The sequence below is a fragment of the Pseudorasbora parva genome, chromosome 21 (genome assembly GCF_024679245.1).
Source record: "Pseudorasbora parva isolate DD20220531a chromosome 21, ASM2467924v1, whole genome shotgun sequence".
Classification (NCBI taxonomy): domain Eukaryota; kingdom Metazoa; phylum Chordata; class Actinopteri; order Cypriniformes; family Gobionidae; genus Pseudorasbora; species Pseudorasbora parva.
In genome coordinates, this window is record NC_090192.1 from 4974810 (window position 1) to 4989502 (window position 14693).

Consider the following 14693-nt stretch of genomic DNA (forward strand, 5'->3'; position numbering starts at 1 on the left):
CGACACCATTTAAGCTGCTTTTAATTCCAGATGTCTCCGCAGAGGTCACGAAGGCTGACATTGAGAACGACGCTCTACGTTATCCAGGCCTCGTTCACAAACGGACCAGGAGAACCGACGTTATTAAGACATGCAGCATAAGAGACAATGAGACTGAATTACAACAGTGCGTTCATTTATACTCATGTTAACAGGTTAAACAGGGTTACACATGGAAAAAAACAACAGAAGTTAAACCAACTAAAACATAGATGCTTTCAAAGAAAACCACCAAAAGCAGTCGTTGCAGTTCACTAGGGTTAAATAGTTTGGATATCGGTGCACGTGGAACTGGTACATTATAGAGGGTTCACAAGGGACAAAGATGGAATATACACATGCAAAGTCATATACCCAATTCAGTGCAGTTTGCACCTGTATGTTTTTTTTCCCCTTTCTTTTCTCATTATACAAATTTCAAATCAGCATTCGGTCATTTTAAGTTGAAGTAAGCTCCAGAGACAGGTCTTGTGGCTTTGAAATGTTATTCATTTCTGTTTGATAAGTTGAACCTGCAAGCGCTTAAGGGCTGTGCTATTAAATAAAGCATCAAATCCATCTGCAAATGAATCCTTGATTTATGACTAGACAGAGATTAGATAGCTCGAGTGACCCATTAATGAACAAAAAGGGCTCAAAAGAACTCAAAACGGTAACTATCTTCCAACAAAGCACAATAAATGAGGAACATTTACCTGTGAGATGAACAAAATGGCTTCAAAGACAACAAAAAATGAATAAAGTGCAAATAAATTTCACATTGAGTATGTAAAGTATCACATTTGTTTGGAAGAAACTCACATCTGGCCAAAACTAAAGAGTAAAAGATCGGGAATAAGGTGGAGTTTCCACAGGGATAAGGCAGCTTAATATATATTTGATCACGTCCCTTTGACACATATGCAGGGTTTCAGGACTCGGGTCTGTGTTTGAAGAGGTTATACTAGGGACACTATAAAGCTAAATACAAATTTCCAGGTAAAACTGCGTCTGAAGCCACCTTCCAGTGGATCACAGGTCGAATCGGAGAACATTCAAGGTAGCTACTTTCCATTACGTGTAAAGCATGTACAAAATAATACATTCCCAAACCCTGAGTGCCTCTTCCTCTGACAGACAGGGCTTAATTACATTTTGATGGGGTTTTCTTTCATTTCATCAGCTCTGCTAGAGGAACAGTTCACCAAAAATGAAAATGAGTCATGTTTCTTTCTTCTGTGAAACACAAAAGTAGATATTAGGTCAAATGTATGTTGTTCTTCTGTTTTCCATCCAATCTATGGGATATATTCCAGTCTATGAGATATTTTAGGAACAAAACAAAAATCAATTTTCATACTGTGTGTGCATGTTGTGATGCCTGACTTCGCCTTTAGCTTTTCAAATCGTTGATTTTAGTCTTTAGCATTTCTTGTTTTTTTTATATTAAACCAAATGGTATAGAATTATAACATCAGCCACAACATGAAAATAATTATTGTTGTATTATATCGCCCTGAATTTGAATATACTTAACACTGTCGTTTAAAGGATTGGGGTTGGTCATATGTTTTAATATTAATGAACAGAATAAATCGCTGTATGGAAAAAAGCAGCTCAGACATTCTGCCTAACCTCATTTTTGGGTAAACTGTCCCTTTTAATCCGAACAAGAGGCCTTTCGACTGAACTCTCCAGAGACATTAAATCTTGGGTTGCTCATTGTAGACCAGTGCTAAATATAGTCCAGGACTTTTCTATGAATGATGCATCTGCAACACTACAATAATATATGCAAAGAACAGACCTCAGGCACGAGACCTCAGTTTGACATTCCGTGACCCCTTCAAAGTGCCTCCGACAAAAAGTGCTTCTCTTGGTTCAGAAATGTTCTCGTGTATAATTTGCACTTATTGCATCAGTTGTGACGTGGCCGCCATCTGGCCGTTGTGTAGACAATTCCGCTGATTTTTCCGGCGTAGCTTCCCTTGATCTACTAAAGCATGTCTTATATACAGTACACAAGCCCTGTAACTAAACAAAATGCTGTTCTGTAATGCATTACAGGGCGTCTAGTCTATTTCAGTACCTCTTTAATCACTCCGTGTACTTCCTTGGCAACCTGCCCTTGTACTCAGCCGCTTCATCGTTGCGTTCATCCAGTCCCCTTTCTTCTTAGCTTAGTCTGGTTTGCATAAGCTCCTCCCCTCAGTGAGACTTTGTGGGTGTGTCCCGACCCATCTGTGTACTGTATCCATTGGCCGACTGAGACATTGGCTCATGTCCTTCATAATCAGGCTTGACCGGAGCCGTCGGTTTGCGGGAGTGCGAGGAGCGGCCGGTGAACAGGCGCAGCGCCCCTCTGCAGATCAGGGAGAACCAGTAGAGCTGCGGGGCCATGAGGAGAGCCGCTCCGAGATTACACTGCCAGGGCACCACGAAGGGAACCCGGTAGAAGGGAATAGAGGCGTACCTGAAAAAGAAGAGATGTACAGAGAAGGTAGACATAAACGAAAGAAACCGAGTTATAATCAAAGAGCTAAAAGAGTATGTTTCTTCCATGAGATGGTTTCTGCATCATTCTCACCTCAGAGTGGGAGTGAGGAAAAGGAAGAAAGTTAAAGGAGTAGTTATGGCAAACAAAAAAGAAAAAACGTATTCTGTAATTATTTACTCACCCTCATGTTTATCCAAAACCATATGCTGTTATTTTTCAGTGTAACCCTCTACAATACGAGTAAATCACTCGCATATGCGAACAAATTTCATTCTAGGTGACTAAAAATCTCTTTAATTATCTAATGGCTAGCAATCACGTACACTGCTTATTACACACACACAGGGATGCGCAGACACACAAAAACATGTTTAAATATTAAAATAAAAGGAATCTTTTCTGGAGAAGCGTTCAGTCTTTCCACTCGCAAATTCCTCTATGTAAATAGTGAATCCACCCCGGAAGGAGCACAACTGGCTTTTAAAGGGAATGGGAGATGAGACTCTGATCGGTTTATTGCATGTTACACCCAAAGCACACCCACGACTCATTAAGAAACTGGCGCGCCGAATGTTTTTTATCTGTAATGTAAGATATCTTGAATCGAATATCACGTGCATATAAATTCTCTTTCATCTGCAGCGGTTAATTTGTGTCCACAGCTCGCAAAGAACAGCGTTTGCTAGGGCTCTTAGTTAAAGAGTGTGCATATTTGGAGAAATATTTATTTATCATCACGTTTGCAGAATATAGAATATAGATGATATGTCTCACTGAATAATCCGATCTGAAGAGCTGAATAAGCATTCACAGCTCTCTCTCTCCTCTTCCTGATTTGCATCAGATATGAGTCATCGTGTGTTCATTCAATGTCTGGAGCTGTCAATCATCTTACGTGACTCAATCCTGTTCTCCTGCATGACGCTGTCCTCTGTTCACATCCTCGTCCTGTGCTCAGAAGAATGAACCAATTCTACATTTCAACACGTGAAATAAGAAGCCAATAAACACGATAACTACGCCATAAGGTTTTTGTCTGATTTTCATATGATTTCGGCTATTATTATATCAATAATGTATGTTTACATTATAAATGCTAAGCAGGTGTAGCGATGAGCTCCATATAAATGGCTAAATATAACATATTTTAACATTGTCATATGACTAAAATGCCCATTAGATTGCGACAGGAAGGTAATACAAACACTCGATGGTGGTCTAAAGTGATTTTGAGTGTCATTTTAATATTTTAAATTCTGTTATGTAGCTTGATGCTAACTGTAGCTCTAATGCGCCTGTTGCGCCAAGAGCTATAATCTATTTCATGATCTATTTTGTAACAGTAATTAACATAAGGACACAAGAATATGCTTTTTAGTTTGTTTTCTAGAAAGACTTTAAGTAATATGTGGAAAGAACAATGAGGATTACATCTCATACCGACAAAGGTGTAAAATGTTTGACGCTTGAGTGTAATAATTGTATTAATTGAACGGTTCTCCTCAGCAGACATTAAACAAAAGACTGTGCGCCACATCATTATACTACAATGTTATTATACTACATTCACATAAAATTTTTATACATTTAAATATATATTCTTAATATTTTTAATTTTTGTTTTTATGTTTGAGGCTATATATATCTCTGTAAAATCTCAAGTGTTGGCTTTCTAGATATATGTTGTTTATGGGTCTATTCATATTAACTTATGAGCAGTAGACTTTTTATTTTGCGTATGTCATTCATGCTCCACTTGCCAAAATGGTAAGGGGTTATTAAGGATTCATCTATTTTTAATTTATACAGTGAAGACTATGCAGTTGTTTTAGATTTTATTATCTCATTTCTGTATCGAACTACTGTTAGATCTACCTGAATAACCTCTTTTTAACATTCTATTTGTGTTAACACTTTGCAATAAGGTTGCACTTATTGACAATGAGCTAACAATGAGCAGTTGCATTAACGTTAACAAAGATTAATACAAAGTGTTCCAAATATCTTGCTTATTGTAAGTTAATGGTAAGTAATGCATTAACTAATGTTACCTAATGGGACCTATTGTAAAGTGTAATGGTTTGAAAAAAACATGGTGGTGAGTAAGTAATTATAGAATTCTCATTTTCGTGAGAACTATTCCTTTAAAAGTTAAAGAAGCTTTAAAAGAGACATACCTTCCGTAAACGTAGTAGAGATAGGGGAAGAGAAGGACTCGACAGAGGAAGAAAGTGATCAGCATAACAGCTCCATTCACTTTATGAAGAAGTGTGTGCTGTTGCTTGTACTTAACAGTAGGAAAGAAAGAGAAAAAGACAAATAGAGAGAATAAGTAATGCAACTTGATGAAAGAAGAGAAAATGAGTAAGAAGAAAAAGAACGAGTGTTATAGATTATGAAATGCACCACTGCAAACTGTGTTGCGAATAAAAGGGTCATATCCGACATTTTATAATTATTTCGTTCCCCCAAGACACTCTAGACATACAGATAGACATACAGATAGATAGATAGATAGATAGATAGATAGATAGACAGACAGACAGACAGACAGACAGACAGACAGACAGACAGATAGACAGATAGATAGACAGACAGACAGAGATAGACAGACAGACAGATAGATAGACACACAGATAGACAGACAGACAGATAGATAGATAGATAGATAGATAGATAGATAGATAGATAGATAGATAGATAGATAGATAGATAGATAGATAGATAGATAGATAGATAGATAGATAGACAGACAGACAGACAGATAGATAGACAGATAGATAGACAGACAGACAGAGATAGACAGACAGACAGACAGACAGATAGACAGACAGACAGATAGATAGACACACAGATAGACAGACAGACAGACAGATAGATAGACAGACAGACAGACAGACAGACAGACAGACAGACAGATAGACAGATAGATAGATAGATAGATAGATAGATAGATAGATAGATAGATAGATAGATAGATAGATAGATAGACAGACAGACATAGTGATGGTAGGAATGTGAAACTTATTATTTTCCATTTCCACTTGCTGCTGTTAGTGACTGATAAATATCAAACTTCACCTTTAAGAAAACTCAGTGTTAGGTTTGTAGCATGTAATTGAGACACACTTATTCCAGACACTCAGCAGTGGTGAATACACATCCTGTCACCTGGCTCAGTACCAAGCTAAACTGTGTTATTCCATAAACTGGAGGCTGGGAGGAGGGGTGGACGGGCAGAGAGCAGATATCATATCGAGTGTTAAATCTCATCTAAATTCAGGAGCTATATTCAGAGGCAGCTGTGGCTCTGAGGCTATAGATGAGGCTCTGAGAGGGTGACTGGGGAAGATGCAGAACTTAATCTATCTTCACATGTTCTTTCCTAACACTATCTTTCTATTAAAAGACATTTTAAAGGCATACTTTACCCCATACTTCACAAGCACTTTTTGTGGAAAAATAAAGTCACCAATGTAAAAAAAAAAAAAAACACTTAAAACAAGCACTTATCATGGGGAAAAAAACATTGTTGTGAACTGAACAAACACTTCACTGCATATTATTTACAAATAATTTTAAATGTATTATTGTTTGATTAGTTGAACTGAAATGCGTTAAGTAGGGCTAAAGTAGGGCTAATCTTTATTTGTAATTTCACAATTACTTCTGTTGTCTTTGAAACATGTATTGACAAGAATGCTAAAGTACCGGTAAAATATATTAAAATTTGATTTCTGTTGAAACTTGTGTCATGTATTTAAATATATTTGTAGCTACACATTTGTAATGATGAAGTTGCATTGTAGTACATTTAAAACATTACCTCAGATTATCAGATGACACTGCACTGCAGTCAAAATAATAATCAAGTAGACGACATATTAAAAAAAGGGTTTAAAATAATGATTTAAAATGTACTTTAACTTTTAATTTTACATTATTCAGTATGCAAGAGTACTTTCTTTACAAAAAGTCCACTACAAGTGCACATTCAATACAATTAAGCACACTTCTCTTTTACAAGGGACATATTTGGAACAACATCAGGGTGAGTAAGTGATTTTAATACATCATTTTGGTGAGCTATCACTTTAAGAGTGTGTTTCTTTTCCGGTAATTGCATTTGCATTTATTTCTTCTCTGTCAGGCCAGACTTGTGTGTGTGTGTGTGTGAAGTCAGCACTTCTGTAAATACACTTTACGATGAATAATGTATTAAAGTACGACATAACTGAAGTCGTGCTTAATGTTATACACACACACTGTTAAGACTAAAGCGGAGCATGATGAATTAGGGTAAGAATACCACAGTGAGGACAAAGAAGCACTCATCTGATCAATAATGAATATACCTGGATGAGGATTTTGCCCAGACAGACGGACGGCGTGCTGAGTTCAGCCAGGAACATGACACCCTGGAAGTAATCACCCTTTCCCTGCCTCCAGAACTGGAAGTGAATGTGAGAGAACAGATTCTCTGAGTTAACATGCTATCATTAGAGACTGTGGTTCTTTAAAACGCCGCCTCCGGGATGAGAATTACCACAGAGATGGGGAAGCACGCGGTGACCATGACGACGTGATGTAAGATCATGAGGAACTCTCGGCGGAGATAGCCAGCGACCGCTGTGGCCTTGGATTTGGAGCCGTTGTCCACCTCGTGCCCTTTGACCTGAAGCTTGTGCCAGTAACACAGGAACATGGCGTAGATGTCATACACAAAGTACGGCACAGCAAACAAAATGTAGGAGCAGGTCAGCCAATGTCTGAGAGAGAAAAACACAAAGACAGATGGACTGAGAACAGGTCAGGGAAAGGACACGAGTCTAGAACTCAGTAAAGAGCTTTACAAACTTAGATCCCTTTATGAAGACCCACTTTAAAAAAAACTAAAAAATATATATTTTCATATTCTTACTGTTGGCTAAATTAAATAATTGGATTATCTCATTTATAATAATTAATTATTGAATTATCTCATTGTACTTAAGTCAAAATAATTATGTAAAATTTGACATTAATATTCTTTAAAAAAAATATTTAGTGTATATGCTATAAAACCCATTCAAAAATGTTATGCAAGTTTAAAATGAGTAAATCTATAAAATGTGATATATTGTAGTTTGTCAAGTATACTTTACCGTTCAAAAGTTCATGGTCAGCAAGATTTTTTAAATGTTTTTGACAAGTCTCTGCTGCATTAATTTGATAAGAAATACAGTAAAAACAGTAATATTGTGAAATAATATTAAAACAATCTAATTAATAATAATATATAGCATTATAAACTTTACCAAAATGTTTGAATGGTTGTGTATTCAAATAAATCTGACTGTTTTTCTGTATTTTTATTGAATTTCAACAGACAGACCATTTTAGTCATAAGTTAGTTCAGCACACTGCAGTCATATCTCACTGCACAAATACATACTCATAATTGTGTGTATAGCCTTATGCTTTTCAAGACGACCAACAAATACATTGATATAAGCTAAATTCATGTCCGAAAAAGTGATGACTGTTACACCTACTGGTCCTCAATGATATCCTGACAGGATGTGGAGATGATGTAACCAGCCGTGGAAGCCATAATAGCTTGGATGGATGACACCAACCTTGAAAATATAACAAAACAAGTACAGCCACTCTTCAATGTGCTTTCACGTTTCTCAATATTGTCCAGTGAACACTGAGATATATACACTATATTGCCAAAAGTTTTAGGACACCTGCCTTTACATGCATATGAACTTTAATGACATCCCTTTCTTAAGCCGTAGGGTTTAATATGGAGTTGCCTCACACTTTATTATTATTATAATAACAGCTTCCACTCTTCTGGGAAGGCTTTCCACAAGGTTTAGGAGGTTTTATGAGCTAATCTAAAGGCCACATGAAGTTTGAAGGTCTGTAACTATTGACTCTGCCAAAAATGTGCAACTTAGTCTGTGCACTGTGTGCCTCAGCGACCCCGCTTTGTGATTTTGGAAATTATTAAAACACCCAAATTTAATGATTTGGAGGGGTGTCTCAATACTTTTGGCAATATAATGTGTGTGTGTGTGTATGTGTGTGTGTGTGTTGTACAAACGTCATTGGCAATCTTTTTATTCATCCTAAGACTGTTTTAAATATATATATATGAAAACCTATTCTAGTAGAACCCAAAAGCAAAGTCAAGACTTTGCATTATAGGTCCTCTATAACCAAGTTTTTACCTGGCTGAAACGATGACGGCATCGCCCTCATTCCACCGCAGTCCAGGGATGGATTTAAGACACTGCTTGGACAACAGAAAAAGGCCCGGGAAGAACACAGACCCCGCCGCTAAGATTGACAACATGGTCCCTCGTGGGTGAACTCTGATAATACTGTGTTCAAAAAAGCCCTCCGCAGATTTCCCGTCCAGCTTCCCCGTCTGTAACAAAATGCAGTGAGGAACTGAAAAACTAACTAATAAATGACTAAAGCAACATTTTCAAAGTAGTAGCTTATAAAATGGAAATGGTAATTATAAAGGTCAGCTCTTATCTCAAACAAGGAGGGGAAAATGGATTCTCTTGAGTCTGAGAATTATGTACGCCCCATATGGTACCACATGTGGCCAGTCACAAGCAACAGAAGTCTAACACATGCAAAGCAAGTCACATGTCACTGGCAGAACTAATGTTCAGAGTCAATAATATCCTGCATTTTACGAACATTCAAAGTACACATTCAATACATTTTAAATAGAACTTATTAAAACACATTAACAATACACTAAATAAATGTATTAAATTCATTACATATTAAATCCTAACTGGCATGTGAGAGTGCATACTTCTGCTCTTTTATTTGAGGCATACTGTAGTAACAAGAATACAACATGTTGAATAATAACAGTACAATAGAAATCAGAAAAAAATACATAATATTGTTTTTTGTAAATATTATTTATGAAGTTAGTAAGCATAAATTACAAATATTTTTGAATATATATTAAGTTAATAAATATGAAAGCATATGAAATAATGAATTATAATATTATAACTAATAACTATATAATTTTTAAAAACTGCTACAGTGCAATATGTTATAGCATATATTGTACATATTATTAGATATTTATATAAATATATTTAATATAAATATATAGTTAATATAAATATATTTATAAAAAGTTCCTAAAAATAAAATGTGTATTATTACATAACTATTTATACATAATAATTATATAGAATATTTTAAAAGCATATAATATTTGACACAAATAATATAGAATATATGATGCCTATTAAATGCATGTATATTTCTGAAATGCAAGTAAATTATTAAAATATTAATATTATAAATTAATATAATAGTATATTTATAAATTATTTATAAAAAGTACATAAAAAATACATGTTGTGTATTATTACATAAATATATTGAGTTAATAATATCAATTAACATTAATTATAATATTTATACATCATAAAAACTATACAGAATGTTTTAAAAGCAATGTCATAATGCAATATTTTATAGAATATATACTGCATATTGTTACACAAACACAGATATATTTAACCATGTGTATGCCAGTAACTTTAAAATGTTAATATCAATAAAAATACATATTGTGTATTATTATATAACTAGTTATACATGTAGTCAGTTAAATTAGCATTAATTATATAGAATATTTTAAAAGAAGTGGCATGATTCAATAAAATGTGATATATATATATATATATATATATATATATGTATAACATTTATAATATAATGAATTTCTGAAATGCCAGTAAATTATTAAAATATTAATAATTATAAAACACAGCAATTAAAGGGAAGAACGTGTAAAATGCCCCAGAAAACAAGTGATGAGTGACTAGTGTTTTGACAGACCCCTATTGTCGACCAAAACAAAGGATGGGACCTGCATCCCAACATCATCATCCTCATCCCTAACGCCGTTGGCCATCCAATCCCATGCATGCAGCCCTCTTCATTAAAAAGCAGCTATAATATTAATATAATTTTAGAGGAGTATTTATCATTTAAGACTAGTCTAGAGTTCGCAAATCAGCTGATGTAAATGCACGTGGATCCCAGCTTAGGTTCAGACAAAAATGCGCAATGCGCTATCATGTAACCACACACAAAAAACGCAGGTTTAAGAAGATAAGTAACAGCACGTTGACTCAAACCAATCTACATACAAAATGTCCGACCACTCTTTAAATCAAAAACATAACGTTGTGACAAACGTCTATATCGGCGTTCCAATCTCGAAACGACACGTTATTGGTTGATGGAAGACAATGCTCGTGCATTCGCGTGACATAACGGATAATAACGGTCGCTTGCGTTTGAAAAGGCCGAGAAGATGACCTGCAAACTTGACAATCATAATATGCGACATGTTCTGAATGACAAAATGAATGAAACTAGAGGATGAACATACGTGACGGTTAGCGGCCTGTCGACCCTCGCGTCCTCGTGGAAACAAATAGCGAAGAGCGGGTACATGTTTTATCTACTGACATGTTTTTTGGTGTGTATTTGCAGTGTCTTTGAGGTAAATAAGTCTGGAGAAGAAGCTCCGTTTGCCGTCTTTTGTTCAGGAAATCTCCCGTGGTCGCTTGAATTTCTCGGTTTAGTTCCCGTGAGACGATGTTTTAGCCACACAGACCGCGACTCCTCCAACGTGGTGAGATAAAGTCCGTTATCCTGCCTGATGTTATGCTACATTATCGATTATCACACAGAGGACAGCAGTGCGATAGCAGCACTGCTGCAGCGCGCGCGTCCATCACCATCCGCACTGCTCTGCTTACATTACCCAAATAAATCAACCGGCTCCTGATCAATAACGCATCGCGCTAACTTCCCGAACCGCGCAGGACTCCGATGCTCTCTCTAGCGTCGACCTTTCCACCCATACGCCGGTGTTATGTAGGTCAGTGGAGTGCTCGAGAGCACCGTCAGACCATCTGAGGTGCGGATTTCACGCTCATGTTGTGACAAAAACAATGAGCGGAACGAAGAGTTCGTCCCTCCGGAGAACAAAATGAGAACGCGTGTGGGATCTACTAATTGTTTTAGAGGATTCAGGCAATTCTTTGGGGGAAAACGAATAAAAACGTCAGTGAGCAATCCCTCGAGTCGAAATGTATCCAAAACTGTTACCGCACTAATGGAAGCATTTGTGTTTTTATATCACGCGACGTTAACAGAGTCTGTGTGGTTTGTCAGTTGTTAACTTATGGGTACTTAAAACGTGCTTCTTTTATTCAGGGTTGGAAATGTTAGGTTAGTTAAAATGTATTTCACTACAGTCAGATTACAAAATAGCCTACATGCATTTGTAATCTACCCTGTTGCGTTAGATTGCACACGTTATGTAACTTAATCTAAATACTTTATTATAATGCAAACACAGGACTTGGTTTTCCTCCTTATTGCATATTATTTTAAACAACATCAGTTGTCCACACTATTTATTTAAACAAAAAAATACAGATAATCTTCTAGAAAACATGTAGGCCTATATTAGCCTCCGAAAGGCAGTGCTAAATGAAGAAATATGATCTTTAAATAAGACAAATGTACACATCATCCTTTTCAAAGGTTTTCACCCCCTGCTCTTAATGCATTGCGTTGGCTCGTTTCTGCCACTATTGCTTTTGCAACATTATACACTACTGTTCAAAAGTTTCCTGTCAGCTTTTTGTTTTGTTTTGCTGAAATAACCTTTGAAAAGGATGATGTGTACATTTGTCTTATTTAAAGATCATATTTCTTCATTTAGCACTGCCCTTCAGAATCTAATATAGGCCTACATGTTTTCTAGAAGATTATCTGTATTTTTTTGTTTAAATAAATAGTGTGGACAACTGATGTTGTTTAAAATAATATGCAATATGGAGGAAAACCAAGTCCTGTGTTTGCATTATTATAAAGTAGATTATAACAGGGTAGATTACAAATGCATGTATTTTGTAATCTGACTGTAGTGAAATACATTTTAACTAACCTAACATTCCCAACCCTGAATAAAAGAAGCACGTTTTAAGTACCCATAACAACTGACAAAAACCACACACACGTTGACTGTTAACGTCGCGTGATATAAAACACAAATGCTTCCATTAGTGTGGTAACAGTTTTGGATACATTTCGACTCGAGGGATTGCTCACTGACGTTTTTATTCGTTTTGAAATTAACACTTCTATTCAGCAAGGAGGCATTAAATTATTCAATAGTGACAGCAAAGGCATTTGTAATGTTATATAATGTTAAAAGCTTCTATTTCAAATATGTGCTGTTCTTTTGAATTTGCTATTCATCAAAGAATCCTGGAAAAAAAGTTTTCAACACTTATAATAATCATAAATGTTTCTTGAGCAGTAAATCATTATATCAGAGTGATTTCTGAAGGATCAAGTGACTGATGACTGGAGAAATGATGCTGAACATTCAGCTATGATCACAAGAATACATTTCATTTTAAAATATATTCAAATGGAATAAAAAAAGTTATTTTAAATTTTAATAATATTTCAGTATTTTTCAATCAAATTAATGCAGATTTAATTTTGAATCAAATAAATGCAGTGTATACACGGCATCCTGTGCAATTGTATATGTGAACATTTATTATGTTGAATGGCTTATTCAGGACAGCAATAAATAAAGTAGCATGCAATTTTTATGATCCCAGATCCCTCTTATTTTGTTACAATTATTAAAAGTTTTCATATTCTGCAGGGGTATGAGACTTATGAGCAGAATCTTAGGATGCTTTTGCAGACGGTCAGAGTCTGTGAATCACAATGGCTGTTTACATGAATTCCCCGTTACAGTTTACATTGAATTTTAATGTCAGTTATTTAATTTAAACAGTAATCTCTTTGGTAATCTAAAATCGCCCCCCCCCCCCCCCCATTTAAAATGTAACTATAATAAAATAGTTACTCAAACGTAATTTAAATGCATAACGTATTTCATTACTCCCCAACCCTGCCTGTGTTAAATCATTTATCATGTCCCAGAGTAAAGATCTGATCTGAATTGTAAGTGTAGCCTGGAGTAATGTGTGACAGTGATGACATTTATCACTTACTGGAAAGAGAGTAGAAAAGCCTTGGATTTCATAACACAAAAATGTGAACGCACGGAGCAGCCAAAATATAAACTGCTATGGACAACTCATTTTTTCTATAAAATGTTTGGTGTGCTGGTAATGACCGGACAGATTATGCTATATATAGAAAACAAGAAATACCATTTTTATACATAAATATGAAATTAGTTTAAATAAAGGTTCTTATGAATAAGTTTGTGTCTAGAGAATTGATAGCAAATTGAGCATTTTAACACGTAAAAAAGGTAATTGTAGAACGATATAAATCTGCAAGAGTTTAGTAAAAATAAATGACTGTTTCTGAACTAAACCTCCCCAAGACAAACTCGAGGTTTCTATGAAATGTTTGATGGTATGGTGATAACAGCAGTATCGGGGAAAGTGATAATGTGTACAAGAAAAGAAAAATGTCACACTTAAATACTAAAATGAGACAAAATAAGTAATATTTTCTATAAATAAAGTTCAAAAGTGTTAAATAAGGAAATGATGGCAAATTTAACACTCTTAAAGTAAATAATCGGTAAAAAAAAAAGTATTTTCTACTCACCAAGGCTGCATTTATTTAATTAAAAATACAATTTTCAAATATTATACAAATATTCCTGTGATCAAAGCTGAATTTATCCTCATTACTCCAGTCTTTAACGTCACATGATCTTTCACTAATCATTTCTGATATGAGGATTTGATGCTCCAGAAACATTTATGATTATTATCAATGATGAAGACAGAAAATGCAAAAGAACAGCATTTATCTGAAATAGAAAGCTTATACATTATCGTTCAAATTTTTTTTTGGGAAATAAATGAACACTTCTATTCAGCAAGGATGCATTAAATTAATCAACAAAGGCATTTATAATGTCACAAAAGCTTCTATTTCAAATATATGCTGTTCTTTTGAATTTTCTATTCATCAAAGAATTGAAAATAAAAAAAATTCAACACTAATAATAATCATAATCATGCTTCTTGAGCAGCAAATCCTCATATTAGAATGATTTCTGCAGGATCATATGACACTAAAGACTGGATAAATTCAGCTTTGATCACTG

The 14693-nt window shown here is 35.1% G+C and overlaps 1 protein-coding gene across 1 annotated transcript; it reads right to left on the reverse strand.

Moving 5' to 3' along the window:
• Window positions 1-158: 158 nt before the first annotated feature.
• On the reverse strand, window positions 159-11645 carry tlcd3bb (TLC domain containing 3Bb). The gene is made up of 7 exons (XM_067429216.1): window positions 10953-11645; window positions 8737-8936; window positions 8050-8133; window positions 7062-7284; window positions 6871-6966; window positions 4693-4802; window positions 159-2491 (listed from the first exon to the last, which is right to left on the reverse strand). Exons 2-7 carry the CDS (start codon window positions 8859-8861, stop codon window positions 2227-2229), a joined length of 903 nt encoding a protein of 300 aa, XP_067285317.1. The 5' UTR covers window positions 8862-8936; window positions 10953-11645; the 3' UTR covers window positions 159-2226.
• Between the last annotated feature and the right edge of the window lie 3048 nt (window positions 11646-14693).